At 39.8% G+C, this 27,666-nt stretch overlaps 1 protein-coding gene across 3 annotated transcripts in view; it reads left to right on the top strand.

The window, feature by feature from the left end:
* The window catches only part of spata16 (spermatogenesis associated 16), a 250,743-nt gene that overhangs the window by 79,517 nt on the left and 143,560 nt on the right, over window positions 1–27,666 (top strand). For all 3 annotated transcript variants that reach the window (XM_062976770.1, XM_062976771.1, XM_008106073.3), the window contains exon 2: window positions 3,290–3,939. In XM_062976770.1, coding sequence (XP_062832840.1) covers window positions 3,334–3,939 — 606 coding nt within the window. In that variant the 5' untranslated portion in view covers window positions 3,290–3,333. The remainder of the gene's footprint in view (window positions 1–3,289; window positions 3,940–27,666) is intronic.

The following is a 27,666-nucleotide window of genomic DNA, read 5'->3' as shown; positions in this document are numbered from 1 at the left end:
CAGGCAGTGATTCTCATGAGAATCAGCCAGGGGTTGACTCTGAAAGGAATGTGGGGGAGACAGGAGGGTTACTGATAACCCAGCGTTTACAAATCAGAAGAGGTAGTGCAAAACAGAGACAAATTCATTGTTCTCAGAGGCTGAAAGATAAACAAAGGGAACCCAGGTGTGAGCAAGAGTGATGTCATAGGCCAGAGAGAGTATTCTTACGGAATTGGAGTCAATGTTCGGTGGGAAGATCAGTGTTGGATTTTCATGTGTCAAGTTGCCTATCTTGGGAGCTTCTTTTCTCGAATCAGGAGTTCTTTTCTCGAATCTGTATCTTGTTTTGCTGTTTAACTTCCATGCCTACTGTTTGGATTGCAAATCTTGCTTTAAGTTTCAAGCCTCTGGGATTATAGTCAACTTCAAGTATCAAGTCTTTGGATTATGGTCATATTCATGTTCAAGCTTTTGGATATAATTCTAGTTTAAGTGCAACAAACCTTGGATTACAGTTTCTTGCTTTTGTCTCCGGTGAAGTTTGGAATTCATATTCAGAATTGATTACTTTTTTTTTAAGCTCCTGGAAATCTAGCTCCTGGATGTAACTTTGAAATTGCTTTTACATACTGGGTTTTGCTGGTACTTTAGTGAATGCTTCGTCTATTTATTTTGAACACTATTTTGAAACTGTTTTTACATTAGATACTCTTTTCTTAATAAAATTATTATTATTGATCAATGTGGTGTTTGGGTAAGATAGGGATCAAGCAGGTGGCTGGGCTGCAACAACAGGCAGCAAACAACCAAGGGATAGTGAACACCATCCAGACAAAGGATGCCTCCAGGTAATAAACACTGCAAGGGTACAAAGGCATGGCTACTTCCAGGCAGATGCCCTCATTATTGACTATGCAATCTTCTCAGTTACTCGCATGCTAATGGATGGATCCCACTCCAGCTCTTGCTAATCAGGCTTGCTAATTGCACCCTTCACACTTGGTTAACAGACATTGGCTCTTTATCCCACCCTGGACATTCCACAGGTATATATATACTCCACTTGCTTAATCACCATCAGATCCTTTGAAGATTCCAGCCACATATGCAGGCAAAACATCAGGAGAAAATGCTGCTAGAACATGGCCATACAGCCTGGAAGCCATACAACATATGAAAGACCTTCACCTGTTGGAAATGAAGACTGACGGACCTTTGAATTTAAGATAAATGTTTCTCTTTCATACAGGGAAGAGAAATTCCACTAACATTTTGAATTAGGCATCTTAGGCAGTTAGGAGAAATATGGCATCTATTTTTCTTCAGCCCAACATGTTAATCATTATGCTACCTTTTCTAGCTCACTCTTCTACAACCACCGACTGTCGATCCTAATGGACTTTGTTGTAAATAAGAGCTGGGGGGGGGGGGAGAGAGAGAGAGAGAGAGAGAGAGAGAGAGAGAGAGAGAGAGAGGGAGAGGGAGAATTTGTATGACAATTTCTCAAATCACCCAGTCAGCATATATTGTTGTCCCTCAAAAACACATAATTGAACCCATTGGTACCTTTGAGACTAACCAGTTTATTCTAGTATGAGTGTTTATGTATATCAGTTCACCTCCATGAAAACGCATGCTAGAATAATCTCAAGGGTACTACTGGATTCCTTTATGCTTTTTTACACCAACACAGACCCACTGTTTTAATTATCTCTTTTAATAGTCCCAAAAAGCAATGCTTCCCAGTTCTAATTTTCACACTGTATTAAACGTACAGCTATATGTGAAGATTTATGACTACACTACTGAAACCTACAAGCTAGTCATTAATGCAATTATGTTTTGCTCACTGTTGTTGCAATAAGGTGTATTTTGATCATTTGTGAAGATGGTCCTTCCAGTTTCTTAATAATTTCTGCAGATTTTATAAAATCTTTTTCCAGCTTCAAATACTGGAAAAGGCAGTCAACACAGGAACAAGGGTTTGTCCAGAAATCCACTTATGTTCTGGTCTTTTATGATCCAACCACATATGTGGCATTTATTCAGTATTAGTTGTATACTAATTTCTTTGCCCAAATATTTAAAAAATAGAACAAAGTGTGTAAAGCTTATGGATATGACCCAGTCAGAGTGAAGTACTGTTTGTAGAGTCCTATTAATTTCAACAGACAAATTAAGGGCATGCTTAAATTGCAACTATTGAAACTCAAGTGAAATTTCACTTGTGTTTTCTTACGCTCAAAGAATAGGAAATATCTCTTCTTCCTTCCATCTGAGCCCAGCCACACTGGGAGGATTCCTTTTTCCAATTAAAGAGCTAGGAATCCTACCCCTTTGCTCTCGTCCCTTACTAGTAATAACAGGATCAAGGTAATAGTGGCCTCGCTACTGTCCGTAATGGCTGGTGGATTCTGAGAACCCATGTAGTTTCCCAAGCTCTAGTAAAGGTGAAGGTTTCCTCTGATGTTAAGTCTAGTCATGTCCAACTCTGGGGTTTGGTGCTCATCTCCATTTCTAAGCCAAAGAGCCAGCATTTTCAGTAGACACCTCCAAGGTCATGTGGCCATTGGCATGACTGCATGGAGCGCCATTACCTTCCCTCCGGAGTGATACTTATTGATCTACTCACATTTGCACATTTTCGAACTGCTAGGTTGGCAGAAGCTGGGGCTAACAGCGGGAGCTCACCTTGCTCCCCAGATTCGAATGGCCGACCTTTTGGTCAGCAAGTTCAGCAGCTCAGTGGTGTAACCTGCTGCACCACCGGTGACTCCTTCCCAAGCAGGAGGTGAATAAAGTGCACCTTATGGGCCATGTGCCTCCCCAATGACATTTCTGGGACCCAAGAGATCCCCACTTTCCACTGATTTGATAGCAATCAAAATTTAAATGTATACTATATCCTGCAGCCCAGATGAGGATGAGGAGCTAGTTTATCATTTCCCACCTCTGCCTATTTTAAGTCCTTTGTCACAGCAAAGTTCTTTATTTATAAAATTAATTCAAGTAAGGAAAATGCACCCTGTGATCCCCAAGTGTCAGTAAAAAAACAGCGAATGGGGGCATCTTTTCTCCATTCTAAGCTTTACAGACACTAATTTTCCTATATACAGAAAGGGGTCAAAATTCTGAAATCTTTAAAGGCAAAAAAAGAAAAGAAAAATCCCTTTTCTCTTTGCTAACTATAGCTGAGTGGCACCATTTGAAGTTAGCAGCTGTGGGCAAATTGAATAAAGTGTTTCCTTTGCATCCTTTATTTGCACAGAATTGTAAACATTCCCACCTTTCTCCTCCTCCCTCTTAGGATTCTGCATCTAACTACTTTGGGGGTCTTTTTTTTGGTGACTCATGGAAACAGCAAGCAACTCACATTTTGAAAACATCACAAATGAAATATGCCAAAAGGAGTACCTTGTTGAGGAAGCAAGAGGAAAAACATACCAGCAGAATGATATTTTGGAAGCTTTGCAAGAGGGTAAAAGCCCCTCAGGGGGAGAAACCATAGAAATTGTAATGGAGAAACTAAAAACTGAGAAGAACAGTATCAAGGAAAAACAAAGCCATGATGCAGACAGACTGAGCCTTAAAAGAAAGTCAGAAAGTGATGAAAAGCTGATTCTGCGGAAGGAACCACGCCTGTCAGAGACAGATTTCCAGCCCCTTCCAATACTTCTGCCCCATATCCCCTTAAAGAGTCTCATGGAGGTAGAAATAAAGTTGGTCTACATGGATGAGGAGGATGTCACCTATGAGTTTCTGGAGTCCCAGCTACCCACCAATGAAGAGCCAAAATATTCAGTGGCTACAAGTATGAATTCCCAGAGAGCTTCTGACACGAGCATTGTTCCACCACAGATGGACAAATGGCTTCAAGTAGCTTTGAAGGATGCCAGCACTTGCTATCGGCAAAAGAAGTACGCAATGGCAGCTGGGCAGTTCAGAACAGCTCTTGAGGTAGGTCAGTGGCATAAGAAGCACAGCTAAGCTCACTAATCAGAAAAGCAATGACACCAACTATGACAAGAACCATAACCCAGGGTGGTCACAAATCCCAATGCCCTCATATGGTTTTATAAGATACATTTTGTTTAATTTCTCCAAATTAGGGGTGGAAACTATTGGTTCCCCAGATGTTGTTGAACTGTAATCCCCATAAACTCCAGCCAGTCTCATCATTGGTGAAGAACACTAGGAGCTGAAGGCCAACAATATATGGAGGGATACGTGTACATGATTTATATATTCTAACCCTTGGCCAAATCCCTTTAAAAACTTCCAGAATTGGGAAGTTCAGTTGGTGAGTAGAGACCTAATGTCATGATGTGCTGACAATGGACACTATCCATTCTTCATGTCAGTGATAACATTTTGCCCCTTCTTACTTTTAAGTAGTGCGAGACAGTTGCCATAATTATTTAAACAATTGATTGTAATGTGGGTTTGATTATAATTCAGAAAGCTTTGTGCCAGATTCATAATTTAAATCTAGTTATCCCCCATCCAAACTCAGGTTACCAAAAGTTATGCCAATAAGGAGCTCTCCAAATGTTGACAAAGTGTAGCTTTTATTATCTTTTCTCCCTAGTTAGACTCTCTAAAGCTGGTATCCCATTTCTATTTTACCCTTCCTTAAAACCAGTCTGCTTTCATCCAGTCCTGTAATGCAAGAAAGGTTGAGAGCAGGTGGCTGATGCCAAACTGAGGATTTTCACCTCAGTTTCCCCAATGACAACCCAACATGCTACCCAAGATGCCACAACAGCTTTCCAACTTTGTCTCTGCTTCTGGTGCATTGGTGTTTTAATGCTGTTGGGAGGCTTATGGATACATCATCCTCCTTCATGACAGGGAAAGCCAATTAAGTAAACCATGTATGCACTATCTTAAAGGGGCTCACAATCATGACAGAATGATGAACATCCAAATACACCATTGAGTTCAATTCCTAAATATAGAAATAAAGGAAACCTTTCGCCATCAAATAACATTCTTTAAAAATAAAGCACAAATAAAACTTCAAGGTCTTCTCCAGCGACTCACTAAATATTCTGAGGCACCTTCCACATCTGAATAAAACCCCACATTGTCTGCTTTGAACTAGAATATATAGCAGTGTAGACTCAGATAACCCAATTCAAAGCAGATTTTGTGGCATTTTCTGCCTTGATATTATGGGTTATATGACTGTGTGGAAGGGCCCTGAGAAAAGCTGAAGAGCACCTCCAAAAACTATTTCTAGCAAAGGTTGTCCTCTCTGTGACAGACAATATACAAATCATGCCACTTCGGGCTATCTTAAAAGGGATTGCACAACAAGAAATACTGTATTTTCTTGAGTCTAATGTGCCATAGAATCTAATGTGCATCTCAATTTTCAAAAACCTGAAACCAAAAAAAGTATTTGCTGTTGAATATAATGCACAGAGGCAAAACATGTGCTCTTTGTAGTTTGGCCAAAAATGTGCACATTACTGTTGCTGCCTGCTTAGAATTCCTTCAATATAAACAATTGCAATAGAACACCAAAGCTTCTAGCAATGGAGAAAAAAACTTGGGATGCATCTATGCTGTAGAATGAACTCATTTTAATTGCCTTGGTTAAATGCTATGGAGTTGTGAGGGCTGTAGTTTGACAAGGTTTTGAGCCTTCTCTGCCAAATAATGCTGGTGCCTCACCAAACTACAAATCCCAGGATTGCATAGCATTGAGCCCTGGACATTTAATTAGAGATGACATCCCTCAAAGAGGAGCTCCAACTGCACCTCCTGAAACACCTTCTCCTTTTGCTTTGGCTCAGCATTAACATTACTGTATTATGTGAATCTTATGCACACCCCAGTTTTGGCAAAGTCATTTAGCCCAAAATGTCGAGCATTAGATTTGAGTAAATATAGTATTCCATGAGATACACAAAGAGTTCCTGAGTCACAGAGGATTTTAAACATGTCAGGATTGAGTCATCAGCAGCTGTTGTCTCAAGAAATCAGGAGACATAGATAATGCCAATTACCACTATTATGTGACTCATACTTCTGCCAGGAATCTGTCCAGATATTCTAGATACCAAGGGTGTTGTCCAACAAAGACGGGTAGGAGGATATCCATTCAGTAATAGCTAGCCCAAACCTGAGCAGCATTGGCTCAGATACCTCACCTCTTTCTAGCCCAAGACAAAACAAAGCTCCCTGAGTTTAGGGAAGACAGGTGAAGTTCCAACCCAAAAAAAAGAAGCCCTTTCTTGTCCCCGCTCTCGAGACAGTCCCAAAGTGCAGCCTTGTTTGACATGTTTAGGTCAAACCCTAAGGATTCGTCCGTTGCATGAAAAACCTTCTATCTCTCCATTTATAGTTGCACAGAAAACATGCTTTCCAGAAAAAAAGAAATGCAGAAAATGAGTTTTGCACACACAAATCCCCCACAAATCTCTACAGAATAATATATCTGCAACATTTCAAGATGTTTGAATATCAGGAGAAAAATATACCAATTCTTATTAGTCTATTCTTCTTCCTGAAGAGGAAATATCTACAAATATTGTTTCTGTCCCTAACATCCACAAAGGCTACACACAGAACCAGAAATGTCCAGTTTTTATTTCAATATCACTTGGCACAAGCAAAATCTGTGCCTACTGGAATCTAGAAAGTCAGTGGTGGGTAGACAAAACTGGCAGCTTAGCTCAATTTGGGGCATTTGTTCTCTTCTAAATTTGTGAGTTGTAGATTCTACCTTTCTCCAAAAGTCAGTCAGTGAATTTTTGGGATCTTGTCGCTTCAATGGGGACAAAGAGGAAACATGGCAAAGCCTCAGTGGAAAATGGAAATTTACACCTATTAGGTGTGTGCTGGCTGGAAGCCAGGGCTATTGGCATTTACAGGAAAGCCATTGTAATGTTCCACCCTGATTTCTGTGGTGCTGCCAATCTGATCTAATTATATTGGAAATCCCTCCTATCATAACAATGTAACTCCTACTGTGCTGTGGCTCATAATAATCACATAATGGTCCAGGATTTAGGTGTAATCAGATTTTAGCTTCCCTGTCATGTTTCCTTAAGGCTGCTATAAAACTGACATAATTGCCCAAATAAAAGGGGGGGAGCAAAGCCCATTATTAAACATCTTTATCATATTGATACATGACAGCTCTCCCTCTTTCTTTTTTTCTCTTTTTCTGTCACCTTTTTCAAAAATATATCTTTCTTAACAATGAGAAATAACAGAAATTGGATTACCACTGCTGGGAACAAGGCTATGATAGACAGTTTGCTTGTGTGCAGACTCAGACACCACTGTTGGCATTGAACTCCCTTTATCGCTGGCCCATTGGCTTGTAAAGGGGATAGTGCTCCCAGATGGAAGTATAGATTGAAGGCTGTAGCTCAGAATAACACATCAGTATTGCAAGAAACAATCTAGCTTTGAGCTCCTGCAGATTATGGAGTCAGATCATTGTTATCCCTGTGCACCTAATATACATAGAATCCTGGGTGGTGTAGTTTGGTGAGGCACCTGCACTCTTAGACAGAGAAAGCCAAATACCTTGTAAACTACACTCCCATGATTCCATAGCATTGAATAATAATAGTTACAGTGGTGTCAAGATGCATTAATTCTACAGTGTATATGCAGCCATGGTTATCCCCTTTAATATTTAGGTTAAAATTCAATGATGTTGGTTACCAGAAACAAAAGCATAGTTCCTTGCAGTTTGTTCATTATTTTTCCAATGAAGATATTACTACTACTACTACTATTACTATTACTATTCCTGTAATTCTTCCAGCTCTACGATTCTTCTATAACTGTATTTTAATATAGAATATCTTTATTTTATTTAATCTTTGCTTTTTCTGTGATGTATCACTAGTTCACCTTGAGAATTAGCTCTGGCTTTGCTTAATAGTGGAGAAGTAGGAGCACATGGCTGTTGCCGTACTTCATGCTTCTACTTCATTCTCTTTCATGAGCGAGAGATGACTACTAGATAGGAGCACGTTGTTTTGTACGACAGACCAGTGGCCTGCATCACTTCAATGTTCAAAATAAGTAAAACTAGTTACTTTTAGGGTAGAAGGCAGGAAGAGAACTACTTTTAATGGAACTAGTTTGTTGCTGTTTTTAAAAATTTGGAACCTTTGTAAACAGATTTACATGTGTGGGAAATAGAATTGAACAAAGTCCATGTCCACCCAGGTTATGCCATGACTTTTCTGTGTATGAACATCCATTTTACAATGGTGGGGTGACTGATGTACCATGGCCCATATACAATGGGCACCAATATGCATGAGGTCATTTCCCAAGGTGCATTTGATCACCAGTTTGGAATTGCTGGAGCACAAAAGGAGGACCCAATGTGTGTTGGAAAAGTTCAATGCACATCAGAGGTGGTTGTAAATGCCCACTATCCAGCCAAGATCCTAATGTGCAGGAGACATCCCTGTTTGAAGGCTGTAGCACTCTTCCCAATGCTCTGTTAGACATCTTCAAAATTCACTAACACGGTTTTGTTGCATTTGTTGAATAGTTAAGGATTTGCCAAGTTACATATTTTACACAGTGATGTGAAATATCAGCCTGTGATAGTGACATCAGACTTTTGAGAGGGCCTTGGAATGATCATTGTCACTTACTGCTTGTAAAAAAAAAGTGAATTTCCAAGCTCTGTGTCTCTTTATGTCATCAAATGACAGCCTCGATGCACAGCCGCTGCTCACGTTAAGCCCATGTTTGCATTCAGATTTTTTCTATTTTTCTGATATACCACCTCATATTTTGTGGCAACTGCCAACTGAAGTGTGCAGAAAACTGAAACAAGCCACTTCTGACATCTAGCCTGCTTTTGCAGCGTTTAACAATTAATCCCACAGGGAGGCAACATTTGAAAAACCCTTGTGCTATTCTAGCGCTCCTAAAAGCCTACCGAAGCCTGCTGGGGACTTGGCATTTACAGCTGTATGACCAGAGCCTTATGTGTACAGCAACTCAACAAAGTTGGGAGATAAATTGCAAAATTTGCATTGCAGCAGGACACAAACCACCTCAGGCCCCTTTTGTCACCATAAAGCCCCACATTTTCTTGACAGCTGCCACCCGGTAGAAAAAAGCAACATCACGAACAAGTGGTGGGAACCAGCAGCTACTTTTCAGCAACAAGGAAACAGGACAACAGCTTCGGGGGCAATTGAGCCGTGTTTGCCTGAATTTTATGTGTGACACATTGACCCACCTTACTTGTTTAGCATCAAAGAGGGAAGTTTGGTTTCCTGTTAGAAATGTTTGGACACACCCCCATAAGGGGGAATAGTGACAAAGATCTCCCTTCTAACTGACACAACGGAAATTGCTGACAGGAAGTGAGGTATAACCATGTCTACTGCATGCATGTCCAAAGTCTGGCCCAGGGGACAATTGCTGCCTCTGTTCAAATTTTCACTGGACCTCTATCTCCAGGGCTCCGTCCCTCCCTTGCTTCTTTCCTTCCTCCCTTCTTTGTCTTCCTTCCTTTCTCCCTTCCTCCCTTCCTTTCTTTGTTCATTCCTTCCTTCCTTCTTGGCAATCAGGACCCCAGAAAAGGTGGGTTCCTAGGGAGGAAAGAAAAAGAGATGGAGGTCTCTTGCAATTAAGTGTCACCTTCTCCTCTGATGACTCTGGCCTCAGGCAGCCAATCACAGTAGCCCCCCCCCCTCTATTCTCTGATAACTTTTTCTTTAGTTTTTGGGAAAAGAAAGCTCCCCAATTGTGTGCTTGCCCCAGGCGCTCTCTGCCATTGCCACCATCACTGCTGCCACTGCATGGCTAGAAAGGGCGAATTCTGGAGGCTGAGCACCTGCCTAGTTTCCCTTCCTCCCTTCCTTCCTTCTCTGCTCCACCACAAGTCCCTCTGCCCAGTGGGATTCCAAGTCTATTTCTGTCTTGCATGTCTAGGAATCATTGTTTTTTATTACAAGTCCAAGAACCTTCAGACATTAAAGCCACTAGTCATGCTGTAGTGCAACTTTCAGAAATCCCCCTAGACATGGCCACTGACAAGGCTGGCTGGGGTGTCCTAGGAGTTGCCATAACAATAAGTACCTCTTTACAAGATTTGCTCTTTCTTCTACAAACACATATTCTTTCTATGTGACTCTAACAATAGCATAAAGCAGCTAGGGCCCTCCATTGCCTTTTCCAATTGCTAGTAATCCTGGGAAATGTAATCTTATACAGCATCTTTGTGGATCATACTACATTTATTTGGGCCTGGATAGACTAGATAGCACAGCATCAGATTACACTGAGAATATCTTTTGCCATTATTAGAACCGACAGTTTACTAAAAGTTTGGAATAAGAGAAAGGTAGGACAGAGACAAATTGTGAGACTGAACAAGGAATGCACTAGATTCCTTTCTAGCTCAGAATAAAAGCTAAACAAAGAAATGCATGAAAAAATGCAGTCACTGTGAGGAAATGTAAATATTTGGCAATATAATCATTTGTTATGCACTTAACAAAGGTAGAAATAACATGTAATCCTCCATCCAGATCAGAAATGGGAGGAAAAAAATCCTTAAGACTAGCATTTCAAGATTCCCTCAGCTAGCATAGCATCTAACCTTTCCAAACTCCTCTCCAAATATTGTTGGGCTGCAACTTCCATGGTCTTCATTACAGACTCTGTTGTTGCTGATCATCGACCGTAATAAATAAATATATATATATATATATATATATATATATATATATATATACATACAGATTCTGTTTATTGGGGCTCATGGGAGTTATAGGGTGGCAACACTGGAGGGCCAAAGTTTCTCCAGCAATAGCTAGTGCCTGATATCTCAGCAGGGTGGTGGAATATATTCTGGATTTTAGTCTGAACTTTAATGGATTGATTCAAGGCCATACACCCTGTCCCCAAAGAAGGTTCAGCACCTTGGATAGTTCCTTTTTCTTGTTTGTTTTAATGTATGGGAGTTGTGAGCATACTTTACAGTTGCCTATGTGCTCTCCTCTTGCCAGTTTCCTTTCTGAGACTGGCATGATGCCACATTAAACAAAGCAGCCTTTTCTCTATTACACCCGCAATGCAAGTTGCAGTGAGGAACCAGCATTTCTTACCTGTGGCTTCCTTCCCTTTGCTTTTATGACCCCATATCTTGTAAAAGGCACATTATGAACTATAATTCACAGAATTCCCCAGATGGTCATGTTATATTCTGGGAACTGCCATCTATAAAAGCAACTTTTCCCAAGTTCTGCCCAATCCTCATTCCATCCTGGAGCACCTGGTCTCAAAACCTTCACCTGTGGTTTGCACAGTGATCAGCAGCCCTTATTATCAGAGTTCTCCGTGTTGTTCAGAAAGATTTCCAAGGCACATTCTGTCACTCTGGGTAATGGCGTGCTCCCCAGAGGCTGGGAAATGGCCTACTTTGGAGTGTATGTGTATGTGTATTTAGCAAACCATGTTCTTTCCATTCGAGAACCAAAATGTAATTAGCTGCTGTAATTTATCCCAAGAGGGAAGATTTCCCTGGCACCTAACCCCAAGAGAGATGTTAGCTGCTCTTACGAGTAAGAGAGCTACAGCATTCCTCATGTCATCTTGCCTATCGTTTTTAAATACTTGATCTTTCTTTCGCTGTTCTGTTATTTATTAACTTTAGCTCTCATTGCTTAAAGATAACTGTGAGGCAGGTGGAGAAAGAACTAAATCTTAAAATTGCAACATTCACTAGACAAAGCCCTATGTCACAGATGTGTTGCAGAAGGCTCTGCATGTAGAGTTGCATTTTAATTGTGCTACATAGTCCTTGTGTAAAATGACAACATCGTGAAACTGAATCAAGGCACCAAACATACAACTGAGTGCACATCCATATGCAATATAAAACACATTGGTGCAAAATGTGTATCCATACATAATGCACAGATTGTGCAGGGTCATTACCTGCAAAATTCCAATTCTGTCACCTTGACTTGAATGCAAAACTGCCCATCCACTTCTATAAGGATCATACACATATGCAAGGCATCAATGGGTTAAAACAGGTAGAGCCTGGAAAGTTCTTGTTTGGGAATCAAGTGCTCCAAGTCCCATTTGCCAGGTGGATTCTCAAAATTGTAGTTCCAAACATTGTCCATCAACAGTTTTCTGGAAGAATAAACTCACTGCACTCCAGAACTATGGTTCTTTTTTTCTTGTGTGGGCATACATGATATGCAATCATGATTAGGATTTGAAAAAAAATCTTTGAATACATTGTAATGTACCATAAATAATCACAGCATTCTAGCTGATGATTGGTGCATGAGCCAAGGGCAAAGATGCATTGATTGACACAACTTGTGTTACCTCTCAGACTAGGAACAATTTGCTAGTTCCCCAAATTCAATGCCATGCTTTTATTAATCCTAAATTTTGTATTTTAAGAAACAGGATGTTATGAAAAAGCAACAATCGAACAACAATTAATAATAACAAGCTAATTTCACCAGCACCACCACAAGAAGTGATAATTGGTCATGTTTCCAAACACCATAACAAGAAGTTGTTTTTAAAAAGTAATTTTCCAAGCTCTGTTCCTCAGCTAGGCATTGTACTTAACACATTCATATAATTCCAGTCTCAGGAAGATGCCGAGTCCATAGCCAGTAAGTTATATGTGGAAGGTGGAATGTGATAGGACTGAGACACCATTATAACTCAGAGCAAGAACAGGTTGTATTCTGCTGGCTAGAGTTGGACTGATAGTCTAATGCTGTGAATTGTGCAGTCCTTCAGAATCAATTGCAATTCAGCTCCCATCACAATTGGCTATGCCAGCCACGGCTGCTAGGAGTTGAAGTTTACTCAGAGATGTCACTAAAGGGATATGGAGAGTACAGATCACACCAGGTGACACCAGCAGATGGGGTGGCTCAAAAATAATTGTCTTTTGAGGGGGCAGTGTTCCAACAGAAATTTGTTATCTTTCATAAAAATGTCTCTCTACTTAGATATAACCACAAAATCATTTTTCACAAGCCCTGATTACATGTACTATATCAATATACCTACACCTCTGAGCATTCCTTGCCTATGAAAGTCATAAGTTGGCAGATGACTTGGTATACATTTTTGGTTCAAGCTGAGCTAAACTGATGAAAGTAATTCAGATCCTCTTATCCTCTACAACAGCAGAGCCCAGTCTTATATTTACAGAATCTTGTATTGTGACCAAAATCTAATTTTAGATGGAATGTGATGGCAGTCCTGGTCCTAATTTGTAAAATGCTTTGCTCTCTTTTATTCCATTGGCCTTTGTAATAATCCTTGAGATAATCCTGTGACCTAGTTTGCCACATCTGTGTAGCTGCTTCCCACAGGATGTAATGGCAAAAATATGTGAGAGGGGTGTATGGGCTATTTCCAAAGTACCTGATGTCATTACTATTTTTCTATTCTTCAACACAGTTTCACAATGTCCCTATTTTCGACCACAGCATCCAGAATCCTCCTACTCAAGCATCTTGTGAAACTCTGCTCTTCCCTACCCTTTGTGGTTATATCTCCATGGGGCACAGGGCAGAAGCCAAAAAACCAAATTCTGAATGTCCCCAAACAAATATTAAGATCAGCAACCATGATGCATTTATACATCTTGTTTATCATTGAAGGTGTACATCCATGACCAGTAAATGTTCTTTGCTGCCCTGCTGAAATAACCAGACCTTCCGCAAGTTTTGTTGTTAAAGTGGGAGTTATTAGCAAGATGTTTGGGGCAAGAGATGTCTCGACAGCCAATTAATTATACTGATAAAGATGGTGCACATATTCTAGAAAGGCTTCCTTGTGCCATAAATCTCTTCCAGAATTAAATTTTACACTCTGTTGTCCTGAAAATAATCTCCTCCAGGTCATTAAACAAACAAATGAAGTAAGTTAATGGCTGGTGTGTTACTTCAGAGCCTAGAAACCGCTCCAACTGTATCGCCGGTGCATGCTGTATTAGATGCCAGCCTTTGTCTCAGGCTGGAAATGAAGATCTCAAATGAAGTGTGATTAATTCACCAGAGGGCCATCGAAATCTCTTTTCAGGGCTAGATTAATTCCATAATCCACAGATGGTCATTATGGTGCTCTGCTGATGGGATTGTGAAATAAAGATCAGCGAGATCCTCTATTTATTTATTTATTTATTTATATTTAATCGTAGCCTGGGTTTCCACTTAACTTTTTGTAAGATGTTCTGCAGTAATGCATATCCAGCTCATAACCTCACATGCTTTTCATGGACAAAGGGTATTTATACATGTATGATCCTTGCTGATTTTGTATAGTGGGTACCAATAATAAAAGTCAAAATCGTAGAGTCATTGAATCATATTTGCCTAGATGTCGGCTCACCATTCAACATGGATCTACTCTAATTGGTTTAACCAATAGGATTACCATCAAAGACTTCCAAGTCAGGCCCATCTACACTTCCAAATAATGCAGTTTGAAACTGAAACATAATGCACTTCAATGCAGTTAAACTGTATTATATTGTCTACAGTGTAAATCCAGCCACAGAGAGATCCTTTAAATCTCCAAGTGGATCTAAGGATATAGGCATGGAGTGTGGGGAGGAATAATGTTTCCTGAATAACAATTCTGCCCCCCAACTCAGGAAATTTTTCTACAATCTTCAGATTTCTAGCATTGCAGCAAATTCCTAGCATTTCTTCCTAACAGTTCACGGTTCAATGTTTACAACCATACATAGAAATCAGAAATATGATGCCAATCCTGACTTTGATATTCAATAATACATTTTTATACTTGAGGATCTGATCTAATTCTGTTATAGCTATCCTTCCAAGTCCTACCATTCTTCTGATTTCTGGACTGCACTCTCCATTTTGATTATTGATTTATCCATGTATGGAAGGTTTTGAACCATATCAAGTGTCCTCATGAACTGCTTTAAAGTTATATAAATAATCTGTGCTCATTATTTCTTTTTTCTTCTTGTTCAGCTGTAACCTTGCTTTTCCTTGACTCACTGCAATAATCATTCCAAATCTTTGCTACTTTCTGCTGGCAGTATGGTGTCATCTGCATATCTTAAATTGCCAATGTCCCTTCTTCCAACTTTCATGCCTCCTTCCTCTGAACCTATGCTATTTTTATGTGTCAGTAAGCAGTCAAGTTAAATGGATAGGGTAATAAAATGTAGTCTTATCTGATTTCCTTACTAAATTACTAACTTTTTCTGTTTCCCCATATTTTGTCCTGACACTGCTCTCTTCTCCTGAGTACAGGTCACACATCAGGACAATCAAATGTTGTGGCACATCAATTTCTTTAAGAGGGATCCATATTTTCCATTGTTTGTACATAACTCTTTAAATAAACACATGTGGATCTTTCCTCTCTAGCTATAGTTCAGTTGACAACATGTGGTTCATCATGATTTCAACAATACTAGTTTCTTCTGACTCTCATGGAGGGATGGGATAAAAGGGACTGGAACATTTACTTTTATCTGCAACAAAAACTTCTTAAAGACAGGAAGCTAACAGATAAAAATATCTCTTTTCTTAGTAGAAAAGACGGCTCTACCGATTACTTTTCAAAACTCCAATGTACAAAAGCAAGGAAATGCAAGCAAAGCCAAGCCAGCAAATATTGTGTGACAATCATTGTGTATTGTGTATTATTTGTATTACACAATGATTGCTATGCAGGGTTTCTTCGCCAGCTTCGTTTGCACTTTCTTGCTATTGTGGATTTTGAAGAATTAATGACTATAGCAACTTTAACTCTTAGTGTGATAAAGGCTTATTTTATCAGTGAGGGCTGTAAAACGTGTACATATCTTAAATGCAATGGGACCACCAGTGGATAGTGGCGTCTATGGCAGTGGGGTTGGCAAACTATTCTGGGTTTTAGTCCAAGTTGTGCAAGCTATCAAACCTATAGCCCACATAGTACCACAAGCTTCTTATATAGTGTATTTAAAAGTTGGAGTGAAGCCCCATGTGGATTTATCAACTTCTCCCTCCCTTCCAGTTTGCAGCTGCTAGTGAATAGGACTTACATTTGAGTAAATATGTATGTATATGATTGCATGTTTTCAAAATCTGAAACATGAAAAAACTGAAGAGCAGACTGGAAATTGTTAAAAAGAGGTCGAGTGACCATCTTTTAGGAATGCTTTGGTTGTGTGTCCCTACCCGGCAGGGGGGTGGACTGGATGGTCTTGTAGTATCTTCCAGCTCCATGATACTATATATTTGTCAGCAACAACCACATGCAATTAACAGGGAATTGATTACTAATGAAAGTCCAGGAAGCTCTCAGGGCCTAGCTAGGTCCTTAAAGGGGGCATCCTACAGTTCTGAATGAGAGCACAGCAGCTGGCCAATTAAAACTTCTGTTGAAGCACACTAGAGAGGAAGGTTCACTTGCAGACCTAAAGAGCCTTATGCTTTGGCCAAGCATGGACAATGTAAATATGAACAACTCAGAAGCAAATTTCATTCAGTAGCAGCTGATGGCTTCCACATTCTTCTCTCATCCTTCCCCGGTTGCCCTGATTTCCCTGCTGCGTGGGACCTGGTATGAAGGATCACCACTTGACAGAAGCCTTCCTTTCCCTTCAGTATCACTGAACCAAGCCCAGAAAATTGAAATCTAGTTCATCGGCTGACTTTCATGGTGTGGTGCTCTCCTTACCTTATAAGTAGCTATCCAACACAATGCACAATTACAGCAGTTGGACATGTCTTTAACAGTCATCTTTCCATTATATGGAAGGTTTTGTGAAATATTTAGAATTCTGTTCTTTAACCTACAGCATTGGAGCAATTCAGAATGAAATCAGATATCACAGCATTCCATAAACTTTTCCATGGCTTTTAAAGGTATTATCCAATTGCTGTAATTGTCTACTATAGATTCAAACTAAATAAACAGCCTAGGGACAGGAGAGGAAAAAATGTGTATACTGACAGAGCCACAATCTCACCTTCACCTTTTCTAAAAAGCAGAGCTCAGGTGGACAGGAGATGTTGATTGTTCTGGGAGATGGGGAGGATCTCACAAAAGGAAGAGAATACATAGTTCTCCTGTCCTTTTTTCTAGCCTTACCTTTGTTGCAAAGCAAAGTGAATGAAACCGCACAATTGCATGAACCAAAGGAAGGAAGACCCACTGACAGGTCTATTTGTCATTCTTCCTAACTTTTCTATCAGTAAGCAGTGCTCTTCCACTGCTTTCTGATTCTCCTACTCTGAATTGTCTTGATGCCAACATGAGGCACAAAGCAGCAATACAAGGAAGAAGCCTAAATAACCCAGCACATCTGTCACCATCACCATCGTTAATGCCCCATCCCAATCATGAGTGCATAGAAATGCATTAACATTATATTGCATGAAAAATGTGCATATTTTTCTTACATTGCATCCTTAATTTAGTGCCATTATGCTCTCATTAACCAGAGAAACCCACCCACTCACAATGAATTCCTAAATTATATGTTATTTTAAACACATTATCTTTTTTTAACATGTTGTTTTCCAGCTCTCGTAGTGTTTTTTGCCACTGAGATTGCAAGATCAGTGACTTAACATTCATGTCAATGGTGTGCCATCAGATGTTTTGATATTCACCTGATTTTTCACTCCTGGGGTAGATGCCCTGAAATAGTTCAAATCTGGTTCAGCTCTGGCAGGATCATTTCTAGAATGTCCTTGTAACCTGGTAACCTAGTTTAAAGAGAAAGAAGAAAAGAGGGCAGCCTTTTATTTGAAAGGCTGGAAAGCCCAAATCTCATTTAAAGATTAAAAATATGTACATGAAAGGACAGCTCCTGCCTTGAACGTATTGACCTACAGCTAGCACTCAGTAGACATGTAGATCACCAGGTGACAGCTGTTACTACTAAGCTGAGATATTCTGTCTTTTTCTTCAAATTATGGTAAATCTCTAAAAAGAGTATTATCAACTACAAGTTTGATACTGATATATGTCCTCTCTTTTGGTGATGCGGTTTCTCTTTTGGGGGATAATACACAAATGGCAATCCTATTGAAGGTTCTGATCAGGGAGAAGTATGGATTTTCAGGGCAACTCATTTCCTCTTTTTTGATTATGCAAGACTGAGTGTTCTAATATTACAACTTTGCATGCTCCCACCAGGGAAGAAAGAAGTGGAGCATCAGTCCTATGTATTGCTGTCAATGGTGCTGAAAATGTTTAAGTAATGCCATCACATGGATCCTTTAAGGCAGGGGTCCCCAAACTAAGGCCCGGGGGCCAGATGCGGCCCTCCAAGGTCATTGACCTGGCCCCCATCCTCAGTTTTAGACTTAGGTTCACCCAAAGTCCAAAATGGCTTGAAGACACAACAACAACAATCCTACTTAGCTTGACTATCTCATTGGCCAGAAGCAGGCCCACACTTCCCATTGAAATCCTGATAGGTTTACACAGTATGTTGGTTAAAATTGTTTTCATTTTTAAATATTGTATTGTTCTTTAATTTACTAATACTGTGCAATCCTAATATAATATATTGTGTATACATATAATATTGATAATAATCTTATAATGTAATACAGTATAATATTTGTTTATTTATTTATTACAGTATTTCTACCCCTCCCTTCTCACCCAACAGGGGACTCAGGGTGGCTAATAATAATAATCATACAATATAATAATATTGTGTAATATAGTAATATTAATTGCATATTATGTATTAAATGTAATATTACTAATAATATTATAGTACAGTGGTATAGTACAATATAGTAATATATAATGCTAATATCGTGCTATGCTAATAATATAATATATTGTATGTGCATACAACTTGTAAGCCGCTCCTAGTCCCCTTCGGGGTGAGAGAGGGTGGGGTATAAATGTAGTTAGTAAATAAATAAATAATTGTTGTTTGGGGGGGGGGGGTTTGCACTACAAATAAGACATGTGCAGTGTGAATAGAAATTTGTTTGTATTTTTTTTTCAAATGATAATTCGGCCCCTCAACAGTCTGAGGGGCCATGAACGGGCCCTCCACTTAAAAAGTTTGAGGACCCCTGTTTTAAGGTTTTGGCTTAAACGTCTTTTTCAAATGTTATAGCAGAACATTGAGATGACAGCCAGTGGAGCTTCAAAAACCTGCAAAATGTGTTTTGTGCCTTTTCGTTAGCTGATGGAGGTATCAATCTTTTATAGATTTTTGATTTCATTGTATTTTGCTATCTGTCCAACATGGCTACCCCTGAATATGTTTCCCTCAGCAATCTTCATAAAAACATACAAATGGAGGAGATCTTGATGACCATCTAGTCCAAACCACTGCCAGTGCAGGAATATGCAGCCATAGCATCCCTGACATGTGTCCATCTAAAATCTGCTTAAATAGCTGTATAAAAAGGATGGTCATGTGAGAAGGGGTAGAAATGTCAGTCAGCTGATTCCTGAGTTACAGGGAAACAGATCTCTGTCAATTGCAATAGTTGTTTAGTGATTGCTGAAAAAATAGGGAACGTTCATGGTCCCAGTGTGTCCCCTAAACTAGGGAATACATAGCGATTTTGAATAGTATACAGTTATCAATGCATAATTCTGGGTTACACATTCATGGCTCTTCAATAAGATTCTGGCCAATAAATAATAATGCCGACTGCTTGGTATTGAAGCTTGGCACTTCCTAGCTTTTGGTTTGGAAGGCTTCATCTCTAGGCTGAATTGTGAAGACTCAAAGTGTGGGAGTCATTGATTTATTAAGCTCTTCTCTCCAACTTTCTCCCGTAACTCAAGCTTGAAAATCAAACATATAACATACATTGTGAAGCAACACAGTCATATTTATTTTTATTAATGTGAATCTATGCTTTATCACTGTGGTATTATCACTATATTTTAGGTGGCATTGCTAAGGAATTGATTTTCACACAGACATACCACTTCCCTTGGTACTTTATATTTTCTTTTATTGCTGTTAGAGATTCATTTTTAAAAAAATGATTATAATAATCTATTCCCCCATCCTCTTTTCTGATAGATGAATTTTCAATCTATCCCATCTTTTTTGGCATTTTATGCTGTGTGCCATTATCCTCAGAATGGTAGGCAGAACAATTTGATTATTTGACCACCAAAAGTCCTATTCTGCCTTCTCTCTTTGCATTAACTTCTGCTATTTATTTGACTTTACAAGTGCGTGGGTGTTTCTATCACTAAGGAACATCTTCTGAATATTTGCAACCACATGCTCATATGTGCAAAAATTCTCCATTAATGAAAAAGAAGGGACTAGAACAGATTGGGTGATTTATAATTAGGTCTAATTGGTTCCTCTGTAGATTTGGCAATTTTACCCAGAGTTGACAAGTCTCTAAAACTCAAAAATATGTCTCAGCTATTCTGGGAACATATTTAATAATCCCAGAATTTTTCCCACAAGGTGTCATTTACACGTGATACAAAGGTTCCGGCAATCTGTATATGAGTATGTATTATCTAATCAAGACAGAAAAATGATGTTTTCAATGATGAAAGGGTTTTTACTGATTATTGCTTTTGCCTTGTCAAAAAATGAGTGCTTTCTGCTCTCCTCTTGATAAGCTGTGGAAGCAACTTGTGGCTTTCATAAATGTCATTGGACTCAAACTCCCATTGACCCTAGCCAACCTAACCAATGGTGTGCATAAAGAAAGCTGCAATATAAGAAGACCTGGAGAGTTGGATTACAAAAAGGTGGCTTTTTCTGTTATTGGATTCCAAGCACAACATCCTAACCCCATCTCAAAAACGTATTATTTTTTTGCATATCAAAACTATTAAGATCATTTCCCCCCCCCCCCCTTGGAAAGCTACCCTGTATCTCAGGAGAGCCTCTACAAGTGTTTCCAGGGAGGAAAGCCATATTACTCTCTTTTGTTGAAAACAATTTGCTTTTGGAAAAGACATTGTAGCCATTTCTGTAAGATGTCCACAAAATCAGGCAAATTTTGCAATCATACTAAGCCTATTATTGGGGGCTTATCCATGAGCAGCAGTATAATAGAGTTCACTAGGATCTAGGTAGCAGGAGTCACAACTGGAGAATTTTCAGGATCAAAGGACAAACAACAAAACAGGATTATAAAGAAAAGCCAGGCACCAAAAGTAAAGGACAGCCAGAAAGCAATCTAGAAAGCAGATTGAACAAACCAAGTGCCAAAACTAAGGAGATAGTGCAACCAGGATTAAAGGGCACAGAGAAATTAGAGTAAACCAAAAGGGTTTACTCTACAGATTTTGACATCTGTATGAAAGTCAAAAGCTGAAACTACTGTGTAGCACAACAGGAAGATCCAATGATCTGCATTCCTGCACCATTGCTTGAGATCCTATTGGCAGATTCACTGGAAATGTTATTGAATTAGATAAACCCCATTGATTTAATGACCCACTCTACCTGGATTTAACAATATGATTTGAACCATATTTGGAAATAAAAATAACGGAAAGATTTATAATTCATTATTATGACTGCATAATCATGTATTATAATCTTTCAGTTAATTTTATTTCCAAATATCATTCAAAATCATATTGTAACAAGCCGCTTTAAGTCCTATTGGGAGAAGAGAAGCTGGACTTGCATTAATGCAGAAGCTGCATTAATGACCTGATAATGCAGGCCTGGAATGGAGGAGAAGGAGCACTGGGACCCCTTGTACAAAGAGTTATCAACAGGTGTTTCAGAATAGTCGTTCCTTTTGCTGGCCCTGCAAGACACATGAGTATTCAAGACAGAGGTGGTCCATAGTGCTGATCTTGAGCGGAATGCCTTCACTTTTACTGATATCATGGAATTGTATGAGTGCTCAAAATCTGGCACAGAATTCTAGCCACCCACTCCCAATGAAACAAAGTCACAAGCACCTGGAATTTATACCAGAGACATACTGGTAGTCAATACAGTTCCTCTAAAACTGGTATTCGGAGCCTCTAGTGGCTCAGTGTGTTAAAGCGCTGAGCTGCTGAACTTGCAGACTGAAAGGTTCCAGGTTCAAACCCAGGGAGTGGAGTGAGCGCCCACTGTTAGCTCCAGCTTCTGCCAACCTAGCAGTTTGAAAACATGCAAATGTGAGTAGATCAATAGGTACCGCTCCGGCGGGAAGGTAACGGCGTTCCATGCAGTCATGCCGGCCACATGACCTTGGAGGTGTCTATGGACAACACCGGCTCTTCGGCTTAGAAATGGAGATGAGCACCAACCCCCAGAGTCAGACACGACTGGACTTAATGTCAGGGGAAACCTTTACCTTTTACTAAAACCAGTATTATATTGTTTCTACATTCTGATCAACCATCTAGCAGCAGTTTCTGAGTCTTCTTGAAGGGCAGCCTCACATAAAGCATACCACAGTGGCCTTTTGGTAAAGGAGTATTGTGCCATAGACATGATGTTGAATGCACTCATTTTTGTAGTCATTTGGGAAATTTCTCTAAAAATTATTCTAGGCACATGGATATTTTGAAGAGGGCTCTAGAGAAGAGGGCCTGCTAAGATCAACGTTCATGGACTGATTTGAGAGGGGCTTTATCCATGCAAAGATAACACAGGAGGAGGTGGAAGGTGAATTGTCATTAAAGCACTTTAGTGGCATTTAGGCTATTTGCACTGAGACATGCTGGCAGAACATGGTGACAGCTGCTAGCAGAGACATTTGTTATTTCACAGTGTCAAAGGATGAACAACAACAATGTGGGGGGAGATGCTGTTGACAGAGGGAATGAAAGGTGTGGGAGGACATGCTGAGGGTTTGGGCTCTATTCAAAATGAGGGTCTAGTTTGTTTGTTTGTTTGTGTGGTCATAATGCATTTGAGATTGCTAGCTTGCTGCAACTGAATGGTGACAGCAGCTTTTTGGAAGAATGCCTCCGCATCTAAGTGGAAGAAGAGGCAAGGAGCCAGCTGAACATACGTAACGTCAATTCAGTACTCTTAAACAGCCTATAATGGTGGCTCACATCCAGCAAATGCACAAGCTCCTGTCAACATATTGTGGATTTCATCCCAGTGGGTGGTGGGTGGTTCATGCTTTGGCATGACTTTCCCTCATATGCCCAGGAATTAATGTTGGTATTAATCTGCACATTAAGCTTGGCAACTGTCCAAACTGATGTTGGAACCCTCAAACATCACGGTCTGAGACTTCAGTCTTATCCTCTTGGAGGGTGAGGGCAAGAGGTAGGTGTCATGAGAGCCTCATTAATTCAACTATTTGCATGACAGCCATATTTTCTTTAACTGAATGTGGAGTTGTGTGATCCCTGGACTAGGTTGCTTTCATTCTAGTTTTAAACAACGAATGACATGTGAATGTTTTTCCCTTTAATTTCATGCTTCTTGTTGTTGTAAACATTTTTTTAAATCAAAGCAGTTGTAATGAAATATAGAAAGTAGCAAGTCCTTGTGACATCACACTCACTTGCCAGTCAGTACTGATTAGAAATGGCTTTTACGGCAAACTTGGGTAAACTTTTTCCTGGAACTAAACTACAGGGGGGATGCTTCTGTACTGAATCTCATTCAAATTCTTACAGATCTATCCTGATGCTCTACAAAGTGTCTTAATGCCCTTTCCCCTATAAAGTAGGTGGAAATTGTGCAGCCCATAAACTAAATGTAGGCGAAGTGCAGAAATCCCAACCAACCCCTCAATGTCTCCAGTGTAAACCCCCCCTCCCCCAAAAAAATCTTAGCCACTTTGAAATAACCCCTCTATTCAAAATAGCATAAGTCCCACCACTGGGAAAGGCCCAAAGATTGGTTAGAAGTGGCATAATTTTACCTGGAGCCACCTAAAATGGTGGCTCAACAGCATCATGTGGTCCTTCAGAGCTCCTGAATTGAATGAAATAGGATAGTCTTATTCTAGACAGTGGTCCATGATCTTAGGAGCTGAAGTCCAAAATACCCAGAGGGCCAAAAGTGGTCCTCTAAAGCAGTGGTTCCCAATCTTGGTCCTCCAGACATTTCAGTATTCAACTCTCAGAAGCCCCAGACAGTTTGGCCAACTGGGAGCTGAAATCAAAAACACCTAACAGGCCCCTGCCATAAAGTACTAGGGATTTTTAATTCAAAAAAACTGAATTGATCTTGTTTTGAACCCCCCCCCCCCCCCAAAAAAAAATTAAACACCAATAGGAACAATTTCTTTAGGAGCAGGACTTTGAAGCAATTTAAGATAATGATTTTTTAGACTAACGTAATGAACATGCCCCTGGTGGCACAGTGTGTTAAAGCATTGAGCTGCTGAACTTGCGGACCGAAAGGTGCCAGGTTCAAATCTCAGGAGGGGAATGAGTGCCTGCTGTTAGCCCCAGCTCCTGCCAACCTAGCAATTCGAAAACATTAAAATGTGAGTAGATTAATAGGTACCGCTCTGGCGGGAAGGTAACAGCGCTCCATGCAGTCATGCCGGCCACATGACCTGGAGATGTCTATGGACAACGCTAGCTCTTTGGCTTAGAAATGGAGATGAGCACCAACCCCCAGAGTTGATCACAACTGGACTTAACGTCAGGGGAAACCTTTACCTTACTTAATGAACATGCTCGTAGAAGTCTGAACTAGAACTTCAATACCCTGGGCATGAAGTGTTTGAGATCTGTTCAATGACCAAAACTTAAAGATTTGAAAAGTTAATTTTCTGGATTTCACTATCCACAGTCCTGTTTTCTGGGTTCTAGTACCCACAGTTATTTTTTCTCCTAAATAGTAATTTTGTCCAAAAATAACATTTTCACATTCTTTTTAGATTTACAGATATGTCTTTGTCTGACATCATACAGAACTGATGAGTTTGTTAGTCAGGTATGTGTGTTCTACCCAGAGATCTGGCTATCTTTGGAAAAATGTTTGTATAGTGAAAATTACATTTTCACACTACAAATCCCAGAATATTTCATCCAACAATAAAAAATTACTGTTTCAGGTTAGAGTAAAAATACATGTTTGGGCATTTGATTGTAAGAATATTTGGATGACAATCTTTGTATACCTGTATAATTTTTACAGTCAGCCTCCAACTTCCCACTATAGTTAAAGACACAGCATAATGAAAAGTCATCCATCCAGGGATGGTTTTGTGAACTGAAATATTATGATGAATCCCAGACTTTTAGCCCACCTAGCTACTAACAGTGCCATGAGAATAACAAACAATAAAACTCTCAAGACAGCAATTGCAGAATGGTTCACATAAAAGCAGTAAATTCAGCTACTCTTGGATGACAGCTGCATACAGATTTAGTATTGAATTAACATGAAATGAAAATTTCAAGACATTGTGCGGGAAGTTATTTACACAACTCTCATTAACAATAAAGACAGGATTTTTTAAAAATAGAATTCTTGCATGGTCAGCTGAAAATGTCTGCTTGTTCATATAGTATTGATTTGAGCAGGGAAGGAAACTGTTCCAATCTGTTCATATTTTATTTTCATTTAGAGATGAGGTCCCAGCATCCCCTAGCCACAATGAATAATGCCCATGGTGTCATGGGGATTTGTAGTCCTAAGAGAATAGCCTGTGAATGTTTTTTTTACTACAATCCCCAGAATCCCCTGATCATCTTAACCAGCTATAGTTCAAAACTTAATCTTTCTAAGCTTCGTAAAAAGTAACTTTTCTAAGCTTTATGCATGCAGATGTATACATATTATATTATCTTTAAACAATCTCTCATCACACTCTTTTCCTGACACTTCACCAGTAAAGTAGGTTTGAGTAGCATGTGAAGTACTATTGTTTAGAGACTTTCCTCTTGGTTTCCTACATCAACAATCTTTTGGATTGAAGGCCTCAAGATAAAATATAGCAAGAAGCAGTGAGCAGCTTGCCATATTTGAAATGTAGTCCCCAGTGTAGCCTTCCTTAAGAGGTACTTCATGAAATGAAATTCGTATCTTGAAGCAGGAACAGCCAAGTTCTGTATTCTTCAGGACCATTTAAGAATATAAGAGCCTTGAAGGTTCAGAGTCAAGGTATATCAAGTACAGCACTCTGTGCCCACGTTGACCTGTGAGAAGTGTACAAGCTAAACATGAGCTCACCAGCACCTATCCGTGCCTGTTCCCTAGCAATAGACATGGTAGGGAAGAATTACATATCCATTGCAAGTAATAGGCATCACTAACCTCCTCAAGGGTTTGGAGAGCAAAACCAGCAATGAACGGTTGAGAGCCTTAAATATATTTATCTTGGAGACAATGAGAATGATCTTTGAATATGGAAACAATGTCATCTGAAGGTGGAGCTTCTCCAGATTGCAGAACCAAAAGCAATTGACTGAAATTTCATGAAAAGAGATTCCAACTCAACAAAAGGAAGAACTTTCCTAAAGTAAGTCCCGTTGAACAATGGAATGAACTACCTGGGAGAGAGTAGGTTCTTCCTTGTAGGACACAGAGGTCTTCTGTCGGACTTCCTTTACTTATGGATTCCTCCTCCATTATAGGCTGTTTCAGAATACTAGATCAACATGACCTATGGGGTCCCTTCCAACTTTACAATTTTACATTTCCCCATGGATTTGTGTAATGCTTTGGCAGCCATGACTACAATTTATTAATCTAAACAGCCTTGTTTAAATATGTGTCATGTAGAATAATCTGTCTACACTTAAGGATATAACATGTGATTGATTAATCGAGTTTGAATACAACACATACTATACAAGCCAGTGCCTCTTTTTAAAAATTGAAAAGCATTTTGTTCCTTTTCTAATGACAAAAGTGTTTTTTAAAAGCAGTTTGTGTATATGTGCTTTCAATTCACTTGTTGACTTATCATGACCCCATTGATTTTATAGGTTTTTCTTAGGCCAAATTTTTAAGGTGGCCTTTTTTTTCCTAAAAGGAATTCAAAAGAGGCAAGCAGCAAATATTTGATATAATGAGTAACCAGTAAGCTACAACAGCTCTATTTTTAGGTTACTATGGAGGGTTTTGTAAGAAATTATAGAATACATTGCTTGTTAAAGATAGCTCCTCAAATTCTGGCAACAGAGATATCCCATGGCACTTTCATCCAGGTCTGCGTTATTAAGAAAACTAAGAACTTCTGTTTCATTCATAGATCATATGCATACATTTGAATAATAAAGAACAACTCTAAGGATGAATAGTCCAGATACTGGCCCACTGTACACTTAATTTGAAATTAGTTCAAACCTGTTATGATGCTGTTATGAAGGGAGCTGGAACCATTTTGTGGCATGTTTAAGGCTCAGACAAAAACATGTAGTGAAGTCTCTGCCCCCATTGACATGGAAAGGACTAGAGGAATGGGTGTGGTAGTCTTCAGGACAGACCCCCCCCCCCGGCCTTAAGGTTCTGCTTCTGAATGCCAGATCTGTCAATGGTAAGACAACTGTTATTCAGGATTTAATCCTGGATGAGGGGGCGGATCTGGCATGCATCACCGAGACGTGGTTAGACAAGCTGGGTGGGGTGAATCTCACTCAGCTGTGTCCACCGGGTTTTGGGGTGCATCAGCAGGCCAGGGCTGGGGGGCGGGGAGGAGGAGTCGCGGTGATCTTTCGGCAGTCCATCGCCCTGATCAGATGCGCCGTTCCGCAAACTTCGAGGTTCGAGTGTGTCTTCCTGAGGGTGGGAGCCCGAGACAGCGTGGGGATTCTGCTGGTGTA

Source organism: Anolis carolinensis, chromosome 3 (assembly GCF_035594765.1).
Source record: "Anolis carolinensis isolate JA03-04 chromosome 3, rAnoCar3.1.pri, whole genome shotgun sequence".
Taxonomy (NCBI): domain Eukaryota; kingdom Metazoa; phylum Chordata; class Lepidosauria; order Squamata; family Dactyloidae; genus Anolis; species Anolis carolinensis.
The sequence above is the reverse complement of the archived record's forward strand: the minus strand, read 5'-3'. Positions and strand labels throughout refer to the sequence as shown.